The 21,299-nt window shown below is 26.7% G+C and overlaps 1 protein-coding gene and 1 long non-coding RNA gene across 2 annotated transcripts in view; one reads left to right on the top strand and one right to left on the bottom strand.

The window, feature by feature from the left end:
- LOC129965668 (uncharacterized) overlaps positions 1-12,610 on the bottom strand; it is a 46,838-nt gene extending 34,228 nt beyond the window's left edge. The window contains exon 1 of the long non-coding RNA XR_008784228.1: positions 12,468-12,610. This is a non-coding gene — a long non-coding RNA (uncharacterized LOC129965668). The remainder of the gene's footprint in view (positions 1-12,467) is intronic.
- A 1,949-nt stretch (positions 12,611-14,559) lies between these two features.
- LOC129966314 (zinc finger protein 346-like) lies at positions 14,560-15,147 on the top strand. The gene has a single exon (XM_056080733.1). It carries the CDS (start codon positions 14,560-14,562, stop codon positions 15,145-15,147), a length of 588 nt encoding a protein of 195 aa, XP_055936708.1.
- The last annotated feature ends 6,152 nt before the right edge of the window (positions 15,148-21,299 follow it).

Below are 21,299 nucleotides of genomic sequence, written 5' to 3'. Positions count from 1 at the left end.
CCTTTCACTTTGACTTTTAAAGACCAGTAAAACATTGATATATGAAAATCCAAAAGATTACAACCAGCCAAAAAGATTACAACATAAAATATTAATAAATGAAAAAAATCATTGATAAATTTTTAACGAATTGTTTGTTAAATATAAAGTAAAAAAAATGTACTTGTAATTTAGGAAAAATCAATAACATTTAAAAACTCAGCCCCAAAATATGTAAGTGAGTAGCAGTATGGAATATTGAAAAAAATCATTAAAAAATGGACAAGAAATAGAAAAAAGATATAATAAATTATTTCATTAATACAAAAATCACATTATGATATTTGAATAAAGAAACATTTATAACAAAAATATCAGAACTAATTAGAAGTCTATGGAATTTACGCATAAATTATAGAATATTGTTTAAAAAATATAAAAATTGCTCACGTTATTTCTTCTAGTGTAACCAATACGTTTTCTGTTAACCCCGTTTCCCCATAATAATGAATCCAATATTTTCTGGTGTCTTGAAGAAAGTTAATCGGAGTCTGGGATTTTTGTTTCAGGAAAATATCTAACATTTCAGATTCATGTCGAATATTATGCGAGCCGTGAGCGTCCTCGTCTGATTTTTCAGATGTTTGTTTTAGGGTTCAGAATGCTGTTTCTGGGTGACAAATATGAAATCGTATTTTATATTTATCACTCTGGTACCTTCTATATTTATGACCTATTGGACATTAGTTGTGGGATATCATAAATATAGAAACAAGCAGGGATCAAAATCTGGAATGATTATGTACGAAAATAAGTTTCAGAATGTGCCTGTACCGACCAGCAAAAATATCAGAAACCAACTGCATGATCAATTTGAACAGATACTAGTTTTATACAATTAAACAAACTAATTCTCGAAAAATGCTTTATAACAAAATATTTAGGTAAAAATAAAGAAAAGCAGACGATTTTGTAAAATCGGCAACTTTTCCCCCCAAGCCGGAATGAATAATAATAATCATGATGAGTGAACACCTGTTCTTTTTAGCTCAGGACGAAAACAAGTTTAAATTTTATTATTTATAAATGATTGCTTAAAAAATACTTCTTTATGATCAAAGTAATATGCGTTAAAATTTTAATCACCTTTGGAATGCATCAATCCTTTTCCATTATTCGTTATTGCGAGATGTTTTTAAGACGAAAGTGAAACAAAGACTTATTCGCTATGCTAAGCATTTTGAGGAAGTATTTGTGATTGTTTATGCAAAGACGGGTTTTTTTGTCTTGTGGGAGAAGTGGGTTTTTGCTATATGATTGAAAATTTAGTGGGTTTTTGCTATATGATTGAAAAGTGACTGATTTGTCATCCAATTGTTGCTTATCTCAAATTTTTTACCATTTTTCTAAAATATTGCCTCTCTTAATGACATAGACAACATGGGAATTTGAGAAGATCATCGTTCGTTTTTTTTAAACATAGTTTCCGGTTTTATACACCTTCGACCACCTACTATTTGAAATTTATATATTTTTTTATTACTCACGATCAACAGTTTAGTTTTTCTAGTTTAGAATTTTAAAATAAGATGGAATAAATATGAAATATATCATTAAATAGACTATGTAAATAGTTTTCAAGCTTAATTAATTCAACTTACTTGACAATTTAAATATGATTTCCTTAATTTGATTTTTTTCTATAAAATTATTTTAAAAATAATTTCAAATGAAAATATCTGAAATGAAAGCGCATATGAAAATAATAATGCGGCAATTTAAAAATACAGCGAAATTATGCGCATTCGAAACTTACAAGACTGTAAAAAAAGTCGATAAATTTAATTAATACTTCATAATATATAGAAAAGAAGTAAGTAATTTTAAAGTAAATATGTAAATAAAAATAAAAATAACTGAAATTTTAATAGTTAAAAAACTGATAATTTGAATAAACAGTACAAAATTTTTGCAACAATTATACAATAAAACAAATTAGCAGTATTTTTAACATTTAACACATTCAAATTATTTTATAAAAGTTGAAAAATTTATTATTGCTTTTTTAAACTCAACTTTCGAATGAACTATGGGTCCTAAGAATTTTTCACTTACTTTCATGGAGTATATGAACTAGGAATGAATTTAACTAATAAAAACAATTAAAGTAAAAAAAAATGTTTTAAAATTTTTGATTTTATATTAGAATTACCCAAAATAAATTTGAATTAAGAATTAAATTTTAACATTATATTAATAGAAAATTGTATGGAATAGAAAAAGAATTTGAATTTTCTTTGAAATCGAAATAATACATTTCGGATAAATAGTTTCCCTGAAAATTATGAATTAAGATATATCTTTTCGCAATAAATTGCAATGTAAGTAAATAATAAATTAATTTCGTACTGAATTATTACTTACAGAAAAAGCGATGACTTTTTGCTTATAAGCAATTTATTAAGCGAAGCGGCATAAAAAATTCAGACAAAAATTTTGATAATATTTGAAAATCTACGAAAAACAAATTCAGAATAAATCATTCCTTTGATTGATTTTCGTGTATAAACAAAATTAATCATTAAACTAAATGATTCGATTATGGAGATAAATTTTTAATATTAATTATTCATACAGAATATATATATGAGTAATTAATATTAAAAATAAATGAATTAAATTAAAATATTCAATAAATAATCAAAATTTAATAATTTCTGTAAATTAGCTGATTTTAATAATAATCAGGCCTTAGAATGATAATTTTATTTATCGCTTCGTCAATGTAATGAAACACCTGAATAGTTTGAAAGCTGTAGAAAACTAAATCACTGAATGGATTTTTTAAAAAAAAATTTGATCTCAAATACTATAAAACATAATGTAGTATAGATTTTGTGACTAAACAGTCTAATTAACTAAAAAACGCTTGTTATATAGCATGAGCTATATAAAAAGCGTAAATCATATATTCTTTCTTTGTGTCGTGATAAGATTTCAATTTTCCTTTTACAAGTAGCGCAACCGATTCCAAAATTTAACTGGCGCAGGCCACTTTTGATTCAAGTGAGAATAAAATCATTTCATATTTTTAAATGATAAACAACTGCGGTCACTCCTGCACACTTCGATATAAATTTTACATCATAAGATATTTATTAATTCTAAACAAAAAGAAAATATGAATAAAGTTAGTAGATCAATAATTAGATCTATTAGATCTTTTTATATATAGTTACATTAATCGCAACATCACGTATTTCAAAATAAAATGGTTTCTGTGATACGAGGGAAGAATTTACAATATTTGATATAAAAAAAATATTTCTTTTCTTATTTTTCTTTTACCGATAACTTAGTCAGTTAAAAACTGAGTGCCATGATAATTATCCAAAAATTCGGATTAAGATAAACTGACTGTATAAACTAATTTAAATACTTATTTGTCATCTTCGCCTTCTTTCAGGTACTCAGAATTACGTAATCTGCCTTAATATACCTCTTGTGTTACTTTCAAGCAGGGCATTATCATAATTAAATTAAATTCAGAATCAAAATCAGTAGAGCTACTTATATCTAATGCGTTCAAAGTTTCTTTTTAAAGCAAGAAATTTATATCGGTTTTTAAAAATGAATACATTGCACTACAATTAAGCTCTAGAGTGAATTTAGACCTTAAAACATGTTCAGTTACGATTACAGAGTATGCGATGTAGCTGAATATTTCACAAATGAAAACGATTTTTTAACGCTATTTAGTTTAGATATTAACAAATAAACTCAAATTACAAACGATATACTACCGACATTAAATTAATAATAATAAAAAAAAAACTAAGAACGTGAAAGAGAAAAATCATAGGTATTTGAATTAAAAACTTTAAAATTAGACATGTTCCATTGCAATAAATAGATCTAAAATTTTACTTTCAGCTTAGTTAAGTTTCTTACTATACATATGCCTCAAAAACTAGCTAAATAATGAGCTTCTTTTTACTTTATGCTAGAATATGATTAATAACAATTTCAATTCTGAAAATTAATTTGCTCATTCTATTCTCACGCCTTAGTTGCTAAAATACTTTTTTAGAATATTTTTTGAAAATATTTTTAACCTGTTTAATCCATTAATTTGACTAAATAAAAGAATCAAGAAAATTTAAAACACCTGGAAGCTTTCCATTCATTTCTTTTATTTTAGAAGTATCTTTCTACTAATGATATTAACTTTTTCTTGTTAATTCCTTTTAATATTAACGACTTATGTTAAAATTATTGCATTTTATAGAATGACTCCTGATATTTTTATTGATCTTTTAATTATCTTTGACTCTAAATTTCCCTGTTGTTTCTGTATTATTCATTAATGTACGATTAAAAAATATCATATTAAAAAACCCATATTGGATCCTTTTAAAAAACTCTGATTCAACAACTGATTCATGTTAATAATAATAAAAAATAATTTATTGTTTAATCTGAGAGAACTATTTAATAGAAAGAACATGATTTTACTACTTACAGTTGCACGTATCGTTAACACGTCAACTGCTCAAGAAAAAATTCATGATTAGAACATATTTTGAAAACAGGTTTACTAAGGGGATAAAGTCATTTCATTCTAACTTCTGTCTGCATTGACATTTGGTTTCGTCTGAATGATAGAGGTCACCACATCATCCCTATCCCGGGAGGTACGTTCCGTCATCGGAGTAAAAGGAACCCAACTCCACACCATTACTAAATCACCATGAGAATCAAGAACCCGCTTACTTATCCATTGACTTCATTTATGTACTCATAATGCTCTCTCTCGTAGAAAAGATATACTCCGCCTTGGTATCTAGAGTAAGTTGAGTGATCTCCTTCATAACAGCAGGGTAATTTTTCTGTCGAATAAGGTTAGAATCCCAAGAACATCATCAATATTCTCTGATGGTGGGATGATACGCAGCAATAGTTTTGGAATCCACTGTGTTTTCGCATAAGGAAAACGGACTACACATTATAACACAATTTAAGGCGAATTAATTGTATAGCAAACGCAGCGACATTTATTATGTGTTGGAGATGACTCATGAAGCGATTCTGCTTAGCTGTTTGTCATTTAAACTGCGTTTTAATTTTTATCAGATAATCTTGGCCCTAATGGACTATGAACATCTAAAAAATCTCGTATTATTTGCCTATGCTAAAATAATTCTATTAAAATTTGAATCATTAAGTTAAATGATACTTGGTGTACTTCTATAAAAATTTGATTGAGAAAAGCTATTGGAAGAAACAGTTGATTTATAAATATTACCAGATATGGGTTCATGGTAATGAAGAGAAAAATACGGATAAGATATATTATTTTCTAATTAATACAGGTTGATATTAAATATAGGTTCCAGAGAAAAGATGCACTATTTTCTAATTAAACAAATAATCGCTTTTCAAAAATTGTATTCATTTAAAACAATACTCAACTAAATAGAAATACATAAAAAAGATGATCTGATTTAGAAAATTCAGGCTTTTTGCTTTAATTGTTGCATTAACATCCCTATTTTTTTTAGTTACCAACGAACAATTTAAAATTGGCGAAAATTCAAATGTGTTCAGATGATTACACCGAAGTCAGTATTCCCACCTTTTTTAAACTTTCAAGCTACACAAACGAGAGAATGTGCGATTCCGATCGATTTAGTTTTGGCTCATATATACTGTGGATCAGTGTTAAAATCTGTCTCAAATCCATGAAACTTCAATACAGAATCAATCACCATTAGTACACCACCGTTCGTATAGGAAGAATAAATATGTGTACTGGTATTACGCTCACAAATATACCCGATTAATATACCACCGTTCGTACAGGACTGATCAATATTTGTATTGGTATTACTGTCACAAATATAACCGATTAGTACACCACTGTTCGTATAGGCAGGATAATATCTGTACTGGCATTACTCTCACAAATATACCCAATTAGTACACTATCACTCGTATAGGAAGATTAATATGCGCACAGGTATTACTATCATAAATATATCTTAGTACACCAACATTCATATAGGAAGGATAAATATGTGTACTGGTATTACTCTCAGAAATATATCTGATTTGTACACCATCGTTCGTATAGGAATATAAATAAATGTTGGTATTACTCTCACAAATATACCCGAACTTCCGCACAAAATAAATCTATAAATAATTAATGAGGCTCCTTGTGACATGCATTAAAAAGTTGTATTTTTCAAAAATTTCGTTTCATAAATCTGTAAAAGTTTTAATATTGTACTAATTTTTCTGATTCAATATATTTTATTCCTATCAAAAAAATGTCAGTAGTAGTCTATATTTTGTCAAGATTAATATGTGATAAATTTACATTCAGAATTTTGATGGTCAGAAATGAAAGGTAAATTTTTGGGATGGGTTCCAAAATCAGAGCTCAGTAGTGTTCTAAAATTGCTATTCTTAAAAATTTATATGATACTTAAAAATTAAAAGAAAAAAAATCAAAGGAAAAAATAAAGTGATGTTTTACATTTTAATTAACTTAGAAACATGAGCAATTTATCAAAAATCTGATTGAGCCCATGAACTCTAAAGAAAGAAATGTGGTGTAATATTAAGTCTTACAGATGTTAAATTAAAATTCTAAATTGATCAATTTTTCAGTTCTGCATGAAAACTTCCATTAATTTGACAGTCATTTAGTGCATATCAAAGACATATAAATTATTGCAATTATAAAAATTTACTGGATTTCATATTTCATAAGGAAAAATAAGTTGACTGGTAAAAGTTTTTTTACCACTGGTGGTACAAGCTGATCGAATGAATAAATAATGCCTGAAGATGGCACATTAACTTGCTTTTTTAATTTTAAAGGAATTCCCAATCTGAATTGTTTCAGCAATTATCAGTTTTGTGCTTCGTGTTTTTTTAAGTGAAAAGCCATAAATGATAAGATACCGTATCTAGAAAAAAGATATTAAAATTTTAATTCAGACCCCATATTCAATATTTATACAAAAATAATAAATACAAAAAGTTTTAAACTTCTCTAAACTAAACTAATTGAACGCGTGCAAAGAAACGAACTAAAACCCGTCCCTTACTAAAAAGGTAAAAATTAAAAAAACATGTACTATAGTAATCGGACAGACCGTAAGGTTAAAAGAGTAATTGGGAGTGCTCCGTGACGTCAGTTACTGCTTGTGACGTCATTTACTATAAAACAAAACTGAAAGTTATGAATGAATCGAGGCGCTGGAGAAACTTTAGGAATTGAAACTGAGGGAAAGTTTCGGTTGCATCACAGGAAAACACTATATATTAGCGGCTTTCGATCATTCCCTTCAGAAGTGGTGAGGAAGTGAGAAGCTATCAGATATCTTCTTCCAGCAGACGATAATTTTGGTAAGTTTCATTAGTGTAATATTTAATTAATAAAATATGTTGTATCTACTTTTGATAATTTGTTTATTTAGTTAATGCAAAAATTATTTAGTACTTGGTGAAATTCATAGATTGTGTTAGTTAAAAAATTTATTTGAAATATTTTGTTAAAAAAATGAGTGATCCGTAGAGATGAGAGTTTAACACAATGCTTCATTTATAAATTGTGTATATATCTGATATTTTTTTATTGCTAAGTGGAAATGTGTAAATTTTGTTATGAGCAAAATCAGTCTTATTACATTTCAATGGTAAAAATAAATGTTTTATTAATTAAAAGTTGAAAGAATATTTTATTGTATTTTTAACTTTGAAAATTAGTTATATTTAAATGAATCATTTAAGAATTTCAATAACTAAATTTTGTACAAACAGTAATCATTTGCATTTTTCTAATAATTAATAATTGGCTTTTTAATAATTAATAATGCTTAAATAATCGTCTAGGAATAGTTAAATAAATATCATTGTAAAAAATTAAAAAAGCAATTAAAGTAAAATAATTATATATTGATTATTAATTTAATTTTACACGTTATGTTCTAAATAGTAATCAAATTTGTATCTTTTGAAAGTGATCAGATTTTTCAATGAAATTTTCATGTAATTTTATTTATTTGATCTTTCTATGTATAGTTTTTAGTCACCAGTGTTTATTATGAAAAAAAAATTCTCGTATTTGTACCATTTATTTAAAAGCTGATCAACAATATCTGAATTTTTCATATAAATTTTCTAATTTAGTTTAAAAGAAATAATTTTTGTTCAAAATTGTTTTATTTATAACAAAGCAATTAATTGTCAATAAAGTTCGATCAGTTTTTTTCATACATAATATAATATATACCATATTGATTTGAGCAAATTTTATATAATGAATATTAAGAAATAAAATAATTATCGTTAAAAATTTGAAATATTAAACTTGGGAATTATTTATAGTTTTGAAAATTTAGAAACAATTTTCGGAAGGTAACAAAGGTATAGTTGAAATTTAAAGAAAAGTATGTAATCATAAATAATAGAATTTATATGCAATTAAAACAAGAATTTCAAAGAAAATGATTTCAGACATTGTAATAAGGTGTTAGATGGCATGCGCAGTTTATTATATGAATGTGGTCACATTAATTTACTTTATTGATACGTAAAACTTTGGTCTTGAATAAAACTGATTTTATTTTAGAGTACATAACGGAATTTATTGTTATTACCTGAGAATTGATTTTCTTCTCTTGCAGTTATTATCTTCGGATCTGATTATTGAATATAATTATTTATGAGAAAACGCTTTATTTTGTTGGCATAAGAAATGAGGAAAAATAATTTATTTAAATTTATCAACAGGTTGAAATAAATTATCTAAAGAGGAACTGTCTCTAAAATAAATATTTTAAAACAACAGACAAATTCAGTGTTGCGTTTTGCTAAAAGTGATTCTTTTATTCGATATTGTATATGAATTGATTGGAAAAATGTTTATCAAAATGGTTGGAGCACTTTCCAATACAGAATCCAAAATACATAAAACGTTTAGACTCTCTATTGTCCATTTATTTGATGATTATTTTCAATAATTATTCAGATCTTAATATTTTTTTAAGAAAATCTTTATTTAGATAAAATAATTTTTTAAAGAAGTTAGCGAAGTTGACTTTTGAGCATTAAACAAATTCAATTTTCGCTTCTAAAATTTAGTTATAAAAATTTCCATTTAATTTTTTAAATTTAAAACTTTTCAATCTATATTATTCAAGTATTTTAACATCTTATTTCGATTTTGTTATAACTGACAATTTTGTTATTTTGTTGCTGACAATATATTTTTTAGGATTTAGTTTCTAATAAAATATAAAAAATTAAAGATTAGAATTTATTGATATATAAATTTTAAATTAGAAATAATTTAAATTTTGTTCTCATTAAAGCCAACAAATGAATATTGTAACTTAGTGTAAAACATCAGAAATATTTTATTCCTGTTTCTAAGTGCAATTTTTTGGAAATAGTAATAATTAACAAAAGAAACTACTAAAGTTTTTAATATCGTTCTTAGAAATAAAATTAAGATATAGAATAATAAGATTGTGAATATAATTATAGTGTAATTTAAAACTTATGTCACTGCTTCTTTGCAAGATATTAAAATGCTAATTTATAATTCTTTTATTATTTCATATAAAATTAGAATTTGTGAAGACATTCTTACAACTCAGTAGTTTCCATTCTTATTATTGTTATTGTGTATTAACCAATCTTTTTATATTACTGCTAAAATGCTTTCACTGCTTAAAATTGGAATATTAACATTCCTTTTTTTCGGATTTCTTAATTTTATTAAAAACAATTTGTTACTGTCAAAAATTAATCAAGATAATATACTCTTCCATGACGGAAGATGTATTAAGCTCTTTTTATATTTTCTTTTTGTTTTCGTTTTGAATTTCAGTTCATTCCTCTTTTCACAATTTATCTTTTGTTACTTTTTACGATAAAGACGGGTTTCATCTTAAGACTTTTGGGAGATACGGTGTTGAATAATCATTCAGAAACCAGATTCAAAACAGGCGAACGCGAATGTGTAAATCGGATGTATTTATGCATTTGAGCATCTACTTCCGTGCTCTGGAATTTGAGCTCACTTTGGAAAACTGTATCAAAATTTATTAGTTTGCTGTTGAAAAATGGATCAACTCAAGATCATTGCAAGGCAAATATAATGCAACAATCAGTTTTGGAAAAATGTAGCAGTAAAATTTTTTTCTGCAAATTTCAGCGAAAGCAGTTAACTCAAGATAAATATTTCTCCTTTTTATTCCATTTCAATTTTCCTATTATTTTTTCCTTCTTCAAAATCAAATATCCGAAAAAAAATCCACCGTTTATGCGCTTAGAAATAAATGAAAGCATAAACTCGTTAGTCTTATTTTGTATGCACTAGGCTTTAGAAATTGGAATGCTGATGACGTTGATATTTTTCTCTCCTTTCTCTATCTGTTGCCACAAGGAGCAATTATAAAATTCTTATTTACCTTCATTTTTTTCCATCTTATTTTATTAGAATTCCTCTTATTTATTCAAAAATAAAAAAAAATGTTTTAAATGAAGGTCGACTAAGATAAAAAAAATTAAAACTACTGTCTTGTAAACAACTTTGCTCAAGAAATGATAAAATGAAATACAGAGATATAATTTACTACTTTCACTTGGAGTATGTTAAAATAGGACATATATGGCCAATAATATGAACCGCATTCATATTTGATTTCATTTTTTTCTTAATGTAAAGGAAAGCTTAATTTTGAAGTTGAATGAAAGGAGTACCTACTATTTTTGAGTTGGTTCTCTTTTGCCTACTTTCGTTCATTCAATGGTATAAACAATTTTTTTTGAGAGATGATAATTTCTTATAATTTCTTTTTGTTTCATTTTTAATTGAGAAGTTTTTAATTTATTCATTCTATGTCTTTCAATTCCAGTACTAATTTACTTGAATTACTCATAATTTCAATTAATAATTAAATGAACATTTTTTTTATATCGATAAAGTTTCTGGATCTCTTTCATTTTTTTTAAAAAACTCGCAGCTTTTTGTCTAAGCAGATTGTTCTCTTCCTTTTTATTTAAAAAACTTTTTCGACTTGAAAAGAATATATGTATTGGAAAATTAATCAAACAGATAAAAATTGATTTCATTACTGAAAATTGATTGCGATAATTTTTAATATAAATAAAAAGTATTTTAATGAAATGACCTCTGAAAGTTTTATTAAAGTTATTTTGTTTAGTACTTTAAAATGACAAGAAAGTAGTTCTAGCTGTTAAAATATTCAAATGTGTTGATTCCATATAGGTCTCAAACTGTAATTTAAAAGTGCTTGCTAATCGTGTTGATCCAGGCTTACGTGGCATGAAGATGCAAGGATTGATAAAGTACTATTCAGCTGTAAAGTAGATTTTTTTTAACTCGAAGCAACTCTTAAATTGAGAATTTATCCATAAATTGTAGGATTCAGGAGTTATATAGTAAATGAATATTTTGGAACATTTATTCAGAATTTAATAAAAAAAGTCAAGAAATTGTCTAGAAAATAAATGAACATTTTTTTTACTTTTAAAACGGTGGTTTATTCTATTATGGCTGTAATTTGAGCAACAGATTTGTATATATATATATATTTCATAATATTTATAATAATAAAAAAGTAAAAAAAGGACTTATTTTCTACGCTAAAAAGAACCATTAAGCTTTGAAATAATTCATTTAAATTAAAATACGTGCACGTGAATACATTTTAGGATTAATTAAACAAATATTGGAAACTACTAATAAAATCATCAATACAAAATTTTTTAAATGCTGTTTTCATTCAAATAAGTAATTTTGACCAAGGCGTCAGGCTAGCTGTTTTTATCATTTAGTCACGATTGTTTTATTCTAAGCTCTGTTATCTTGAAAAGGAAGTGAGAGCGGATGCTCTTTTTTTGAGTTTCCATTCAGTCAGCATTTATGCTGTTCTTAGAAGATAAAATGACTATGATTGACTTTAAAAAAAAATTAAGATACAAATTAATATTTCAATTTGTCAATTCTCTTTAGAGTATTTCAATCGATTTATACTGTTTGATTATTTTCCATATCGTTTATAGATACAGATTTTTTTAAAAATTAAAATTTAAGAATTTGGAAATTCTTCTAACTTGAAAATTACTTTATTTTGTATCGCAATGAACTTCTTAAGTTTCTATCAATTATTACATACAAAATTTACAAAAAAAAAAAAAAAAAAAAAAAAAAAAACAAGAGAAGAGAAAAGAAATAAAATTACTAATTTAAATAGGTATTTTTGAAAAATTAACTCAAAGTAATTAACTCAATGGTAGTCTAAAATCGAATTGCCTGACTTATCATCTGCTATAGTATGCATTTAGGCAATTCATTTCGAGTAGCTAAATTAGCATTTTCAGAGTGAATTCGTTATAATTAAACTATACAATTAATTAATTCGAAATAATAAAAAGTAACTCACATAACGAAATAGTAGTTGTTGATAAAAAGCCGTAATTCCGTTTATTGTTAATCAAAAGGATTAAAGAGGAGACTTAAAAAATACGAGTGTCAGCAAGTCCGACTGAGCCGCGATCACCGGAAAAAATCGCGGCGCAACTACACCGACTGTCTGACGAAAAGAAAGAGATAATTCGAGATATTTTAAACTGCTCAGAGAGGGGAATCCCCGTTTCGGGAGAAAAGCTGGAATCGATCTTGGTTAGAATTTAAAACAGTTAAAGTTACCGTTATTATGTATGAAAAGATATGAGAAACCCATGTAAATTAGAAATCAAAGTATTTTTTTAAGGTTTTAATTAAAATAGATTGAAATTTTTTTTAGGACTTAGATAAATCGAATTTTTTACGCATATTTATTTGCTGAAGCGTGAATATTTAATTTTAATTTTGTGAAATTTGAAGTGAAAATTATAATAATAAAAATATTTTTATTGTTATTTCACTGATTGCCAAGTTTTTTTGGAAATGAAAATCTGTTCGACAATTAAATCAGTTATTGAATCAATAAATAAACAAAACTATGCTTTGGAAAGTTAGTGAATAAGAAAAAAAATATACCTTTGCTGTCAAAATTTTGCATAGATAGATTTTATAATGGATTATGTCCTCTTCTTTCTTTTGATTTCTTTTACAGTTTTTTTAAATACTAAAAGACTCAAAAATTTATAAAATATAATCAATTTTTCAGCAAAAGAAGAACAAAAAGAAAATTTGTTGTCTTATCTAGTTTTGCTTTCCTGAATGATAAGAGTTGATCGTTATTATTACGCACTAGATCACTTCGTATTAATTCTTTTTTTTTTATCGGATAAGTTTTCGTTTTAGCACGTGAAATAGATATTTTCGTATAAATGTAAAATAATTTACAAAAGTTTTGTTCAAAAATGTTTTGACGATATGAATTAGAATATTATTTATTAAAGTTTTTTAGTACAAAATGATTATGATAATGAATTTTGAATTATTGAAGTAGTTAGATTCATTTTAAAGCACAAATTTTTTATAGTTGAAAAATGTTTTAAATAAACAATATGTATGAATTTAATTTCTTATCTATTTCCAATGTTTAGTTTTTATTGGCTATTGAAATGTCTATCTATTTGTTGAATGTCTAATCTATCATTAGGCACCAATAAAGCTAAATGTAGTCTCATGCAAAAGCTATAGTAATCTAAAATGATGCAAAATAAAGCGGATCATAAAAGGATCTTAATAATATGGAAATTGCTTAAAATCTTTGAATTTTATTCAAAATCAGTATGTTAGGTTTATTTGATATCTTTATAAAATAATATCACAATTGTTAATACTTTTTTACGTATTAGAAATTGATTTAAGCTATTAAAAAAACTGATAGGTAAATTTGCTGCAAAAGTTTTTTCAAATGCATATATTTATCCATAGAATCAATTTCTGAGATGCCAAAGTTACATAGAAAATGCAATACTGTGCATGCCATTTGTGATCCAGATTGCAAGATTTATCTTGCAGTTATTAATTAAACGAATTAATTATTATCTTATAAATAATTAGTCAGTTTAAGCACTTTATCAATTGTTAAAAGAGCTGTAAATGCAATGGAAATTAATCTTTAGAGGCAGCCTTAATTAAGACTTTAGTATCTAAACAAAATTCTATCTTGGGTGCCATTTAAACTTACAAAGAGTACGTGATGACTAGAGACAAAATAATAATATTATGCACCGAACTCCACTTTTTTTTAATACGCCAATAAATTGAAATTGTCTGAAAAAGTTCAAGTATAAATTTAACCCTGCTCGTTTATTTATATAGATTTCAGTGTTTAATTCAATATTTTAGTAATTGAATATCTCAGAATAAAATAAATATGAACCTTTTTATAAATATTAAATGCAAAATATTTATCAACAAAGAATGTTTCAGAAATTTATTGATTAAATAATCTTTGTCACACGCTTTCAGTTTTAGAGTAAGAACAGAAAGTAATGCATTGTTTTTAAAAAATCGTATTGAGATTACCAAGATGAACTAATTTTGATGAATTTTTCAGGAATATCTGATAGCCTAACATGGAATATCAGCCTGATCTCATAGAATGCCTGATGTGCAATCTTCGTTTCAATGGCGTTATTCCATGCGCTACTCACTTACTAACCAAAGCCCACCAAAGAAAGAAGCTGGAAAGCATCTCTCTTGCAGAAAGTTCGCTAGAAGTTGGCATCATCAACTTGATATTCCAAAAATTGGTTCCTCAGGCAGTAGAAGATCCAACACAACTACTCTATTGTGAGCTTTGCGATGTCAAAACTACCGACGTAGAACCGATGTTGGCACATTACAAAAGCAGAAAACATGCCAAAAATCTCAACTTCCACGCTGAAACAAAGAAACACGTGGATTTCCAAACGTACCATAACAGACTGCTGAAATTGGCTGAAGAAGTAAATCAGAGAAATAAAGGTATATTTCAATGTAGAATCTGCTCTGTAGTTATGTCTACGAAGCCTAAATATAACATACATTTGAAGAGTAAAAAACATTACAAATCTCTCAATGCAATCCGAAGTGCAAAAATCATTGCAAAATTTCACCGTGATTTGAGATGGAAACTTGACGGCACATTTGTAGAAAGTTCCGAATTAGTGCAATGTTGTTGAAATTATATTGATTATTTTTTATCTGTGGATTCAGCCAAAAATGTTTTAATATTCACCGAATTGGAATAAAAATTGCTGAAATTAAAATTTTTATATCAGAATTGTTTTTGAGTGAACTTTTACAAAGAAAATTAGGAATGAACTATATGAATAGATTTTAGAAACAAAACAGACGAGATTGGAATTATTAAAGAATTGAGATTAAGTTTAGTTGTATTAACGTCCCGTTTTTTTTAAAGCTAAACTAGGGTTATTTTGGGGCAGATCTTGTAATTTTGAACTGCAGTCATATGACGAGAACGGCACCTGAGCTGGCATACTCATATCCAAGCTTTCACTCCACAACAGTGGGAGGACATTTGGCCACGACGGATTTGACGTGCGTCAGATCCTCTCACATGACGGCTGTTCAACGGACTCGCCCCAGAAACCCTCCGGTTTCGAAGCCGAGAACTTACCATCAGGCCACCGAGGCCCTTGCGATTGAGCAAAACTGTTTAAAGAGCAACATACCTCTATTTAAAGGGCTAAAAAATATGCTGTTTAAATACAAATAAACTATTTCAAAACATAAATCCGCAAATTAAGAGGCTAATGATTATGCTATTTTAAAACAATCACATTCTTGCGGCTTGTACTTCTTCTTTATAAAATACAGACAATCTCATTTGTAAAGGTTGTATTTTTTTTTGTGATTATCCACTTTCATCATTGTTTTGAGATAATAATTTTTGACACTAATGATATTTTCGATTAATATCTAAGCATAAAGAATAACTGATTAAAGTACATAATTTATGAAATAATATTCGTTTGGAAGCTAAAAACAAATTCAGGAAACTTCAGAACTGTTGAAAAATTATTTGGATTAAATGTGATGATATTAAAAGAAGGTGTATATATCAAGTCTTCTTCCGAATTTTTTTTTCAACAATGTGAAATGTCTGAAGTATCAGTAATAGAATAATACTGCTAATGGAAAATGTCCAAAAAAATGATGCGATTAGACCATTTATTAGAACATATTCTGATTCGCATGTGTTCCAAAGGCAGCTAATTTAAAAGTCGCATGTTTGTCACACCTACTCAACCCACCAATCTTTTCACCCGCCGAGGCAAGAACAAATCGAGCAAGTAGAACAAGTCGAACTAAGTAAAACAAGCTGGAATATTGAGAAGTTTCATTCCTGAGTAAAGAACAAATTATTTGAATGTCGAACCCCACATGATGATGAACCGAAACAGAAGAAGTCTGTGTGACGATTTCAAATGGGTAAATATTTCATCTTGTGCTTAAAATGATTCTTTTACATTCCGTTTTTTGTGTAAATTAATCACAAATTTTTGTACTTAAAATCACAGTCAATTGAAGGGCAGGTTCCTTTAAGACGATCAAATGACTCAAATTACATATATTTTTTTATAACAATGTACAAGGAATGATATCTAGAGCAGAAATTCTCAAAGTTTAAAAGTATTTTTCAATAATTTTAATCATTTACCAAGATTTTTAATTTTAATCGTTCAAGATTTTTAAAATTCTTTTTGCAATTTTAAATCTTTGAAACACAATTTTTGAACATCTTTTGAAGGAGGAAGCATTTCTTTCATTCAGAATCTCTGGCCTAGATATATGTATTATTCTAATGATGTATTTAGAAAATGGAAAGATGTATACTTATGCAACATAAACATTAATTAGGTAATTTATTTTATTATTTTAGTTTTAATTTTACTGTGATAATAATTTAAACACTGAAAGGCTCTTTTTTTACTTAGCAAAAATCAAAGCATTTGGTAAATTAGAAAAAAATATCCAGTTTACGTATTACTTAACATTATGCCAAAATATCAATAAAGCCAGTGGGAGAACTCCGAAATCAAATTTTTCGTATACTCGCAAAATATGACAAGTTATGTGAATTGTACAGTGAATTAGAATTGAATACAGAAATTGGATTATTTTCCATTTTACTTATATTGTTTAAAATTTGAATATTATTCACAATTTTTATTGAATTGTTACATATTAAAATCATCAATCTAGCTAGAAATTTTAAAAAAATTTCAAAATGTCTATTTTATATGAAATAATAGAGAGAAATTCTGATTTTTTTTTCTGCGAAGTTGAAAAATTTAAATTTTCTTACACAAAATCCAAAACTAATATTCTAAATGAAGGATTAATTATCTCTCAAAGAACAGGCAGCAATAAATATCAATATTACGTGGGATAAAATGTATTATTTGTCTATGTAAGCCTTCCACGAAAGAAATAGATACGGCTTCTCCTGAGAGAATGTGATACAATATTTGTGAAATAAGAATATATATTTCAGATATCTGTTAAAACCTCAGATAGGAGAAACTAAATATAAATGAAATAAAAAAAATTGAATTTATAAAAACTTTCGTTTATTTTAAAAATAATCAGTTAATCCCTTCGAATTCCAATTTTTAAACATCAGAATGTTCAAGTTTGTCAAGTAAATATTATTTAATCTTGAAGAAATGCATTATTTCACTGTAAAAAACAGTCTAGAAAACTTAAGGAGTTTTTCGTATTTAATGCATTATTTGTTTGTGAAAAGCTCGTCCGAATAAAATATATCTATTATTCCGAAAGATCTAGTGACCCCATGTCTATGAATTTTATAAAGTAAGATTTTTAACATTTGCTAGAGCCTTAAACAGATGTAAAATAATGAATATTTAATTTAAAAAATATTAGTTTTTTATATTTCAGCGTATCTTTGAAGATACGATGCATCCCCTTTCAATCCAGTTCCTAATTCTATTACATTTACACAGATATATATTTCTATTTTGTTCTTTAAATAATGCATTATTTCTAAGTAAAAACAGAGACGAGAATATTGAATGAGTTTTTCGCACATAATGAATTATTTGGCTGTGTAATGCTCATGCGAAGAAAATGTATCGATTCTTTCGGAAGATCTAGTAATCCCATGTCAGTGTATTTTATCACGTAAGATTTTTTATATATTTAATTTAAAAAAATAAATTTTCGTACATTTGCATATATATATATATATATATATATATATATATATATATATATATATATATATATATATATATATATATATATATATTATTTACCCTGCAACCCCCTTAAATCCAAATACTAATTTTGTATTAGAATTTCCTTTACTGGCCCCATTTTTCCTACTTTTTAAAAAAATAATGTATTATTTCTCTGTGAAAACGGAGACGAAAATATTGAATGAGTTTTTCGTACATAATGCATTATTTGTCTGCTTAATGCTCATGCGAATAAAATGTATCGATTCTTTCCGAAGATTTAGTAACTCCATGTTCGTGATCTTTATGACGTAAGATTTTTAAAATTTGCTAGAGCCTTATAGAGACTTAAAGCAGTAAATATTCAATTAAAAAGAAATTAAATTTTTTTATATATCTGCATATACAGATAAACTGACTTTGCAACCCATTTAAATCCAAATCCTAATTTTGCAATGGAATTTATTACCTTTACTCGCCCCTATTTTCATATTTTTTTCTTTAAATAATGCATTATTTCTCTGTGAAAACGGAGACGAAAATATTGAGTGTGTTTTCGTACATAATGCATTATTTGTCTGCGTAATGCTCATGCGAATAAAATGTATCGATTCTTTCGGAAGATTTAGTAACTCCATGTCTGTGAACTTTATGACGTTAGATTTTTAACATTTGCTAGAGCCTTATACAGACTTAAAACAGTAAATATTCAATTAAAAATAGATTTCTTATATATCTGCATATATATATATATATATAAAGTTACCCTGCAATGCCCTTAAATTGAAATCCTAATTTTGTATAAGAATTTCCTTTACTCGCATCATGTTTCTTATTTTTTTAAAAAATAATGTATTATTTCTCTGTGAAAACGGAGACGAAAATATTGAATGAGTTTTCGTACATAAAGCATTATTTGTCTGTGTAATGCTCATGCGAATAAAATGTATCGATTCTTTCGGAAGATTTAGTAACTCCATGTCTGTGAACTTTATGACGTTAGATTTTTAACATTTGCTAGAGCCTTATACATACTTAAAACAGTAAATATTCAATTAAAAAATAGTTTTCTTACATATCTGCATATTTATATATAAAGTTACCCTGCAACCCCCTTTAATCCAAATCCTAATTTTGTATTAGTATTGCCTTTACTCGCCCCATTTTTCCTATTTTTTAAATAAATAATGTATTATATCTCTGTGAAAACGGAGACGAAAATATTGAATGAGTTTTTCGTACATAATGCATTATTTGTCTGCGTAATGCTCATGTGAATAAAATGTATCGATTCTTTCGGAAGATTTCGTAACTCCATGTCTGTGAACTTTATGACGTTAGATTTTTAACATTTGCTAGAGCCTTATACAGACTTAAAACAGTAAATATTCAATTAAAAAATAGTTTTCTTACATATCTGCATATTTACATATAAAGTTACCCTGCAACCCCCTTTAATCCAAATCCTAATTTTGTATTAGTATTGCCTTTACTCGCCCCATTTTTCCTATTTTTTAAATAAATAATGTATTATATCTCTGTGAAAACGGAGACGAAAATATTGAATGAGTTTTTCGTACATAATGCATTATTTGTCTGCGTAATGCTCATGTGAATAAAATGTATCAATTCTTTCGGAAGATTTCGTAACTCCATGTCTGTGAACTTTATGACGTTAGATTTTTAACATTTGCTAGAGCCTTATACAGACTTAAAACAGTAAATATTCAATTAAAAAAATAGTTTTCTTATATATCTGCATATATATATATATAAAGTTACCCTGCAATGCCCTTAAATTCAAATCCTAATTTTGTATTAGAATTTCCTTTACTCTCATCATGTTTCTTATTTTTTTAAAAATAATGTATTATTTCTCTGTGAAAACGGAGACGAAAATATTGAGTGTGTTTTCGTACATAATGCATTATTTGTCTGCGTAATGCTCATGCGAATAAAATGTATCGATTCTTTCGGAAGATTTAGTAACTCCATGTCTGTGAACTTTATGACGTTAGATTTTTAACATTTGCTAGAGCCTTATATAGACTTAAAACAGTAAATATTCAATTAAAAAATAGTTTTCTTACATATCTGCATATTTATATATAAAGTTACCCTGTAACCCCCTTTAATCCAAATCCTAATTTTGTATTAGTATTACCTTTACTCGCCCCATTTTTCCTATTTTTTAAATAAATAATGTATTATATCTCTGTGAAAACGGAGACGAAAATATTGAATGAGTTTTTCGTACATAATGCATTATTTGTCTGCGTAATGCTCATGCGAATAAAATGTATCAATTCTTTCGGAAGATTTCGTAACTCCATGTCTGTGAACTTTATGACGTTAGATTTTTAACATTTGCTAGAGCCTTATACAGACTTAAAGCAGTAAATATTCAATTAAAAAATAGTTTTCTTATATATCTGCATATATATATATATATATAAAGATACCATGCAACCCCCTTAAATCAAAATCCTAATTTTGTATTAGTATTGCCTTACTCGCCCCATTTTTCCTATTTTTTAAATAAATAATGTATTATTTCTCTGTGAAAACGGAGACGAAAATAATGAATGAGTTTTCGTACATAATGCATTATTTGTCTGCGTAATGCTCATGTGAATAAAATGTATCAATTCTTTCGGAAGATTTCGTAACTCCATGTCTGTGAACTTTATGACGTTAGATTTTTAACATTTGCTAGAGCCTTATACAGACTTAAAACAGTAAATATTCAATTAAAAAATAGTTTTCTTATATATCTGCATATATATATATATATAAAGATACCATGCAACCCCCTTAAATCAAAATCCTAATTTTGTATTAGTATTGCCTTACTCGCCCCATTTTTCCTATTTTTTAAATAAATAATGTATTATATCTCTGTGAAAACGGAGACGAAAATATTGAATGAGTTTTTCGTACATAATGCATTATTTTCTGCGTAATGCTCATGTGAATAAAATGTATCAATTCTTTCGGAAGATTTCGTAACTCCATGTCTGTGAACTTTATGACGTTAGATTTTTAACATTTGCTAGAGCCTTATACAGACTTAAAACAGTAAATATTCAATTAAAAAATAGTTTTCT

The sequence above is a fragment of the Argiope bruennichi genome, chromosome 4 (genome assembly GCF_947563725.1).
Source record: "Argiope bruennichi chromosome 4, qqArgBrue1.1, whole genome shotgun sequence".
In the NCBI taxonomy this organism is placed as follows: domain Eukaryota; kingdom Metazoa; phylum Arthropoda; class Arachnida; order Araneae; family Araneidae; genus Argiope; species Argiope bruennichi.
Note: the sequence above shows the minus strand (reverse complement) of the source record. Positions and strands in the feature narration are given on the sequence as shown.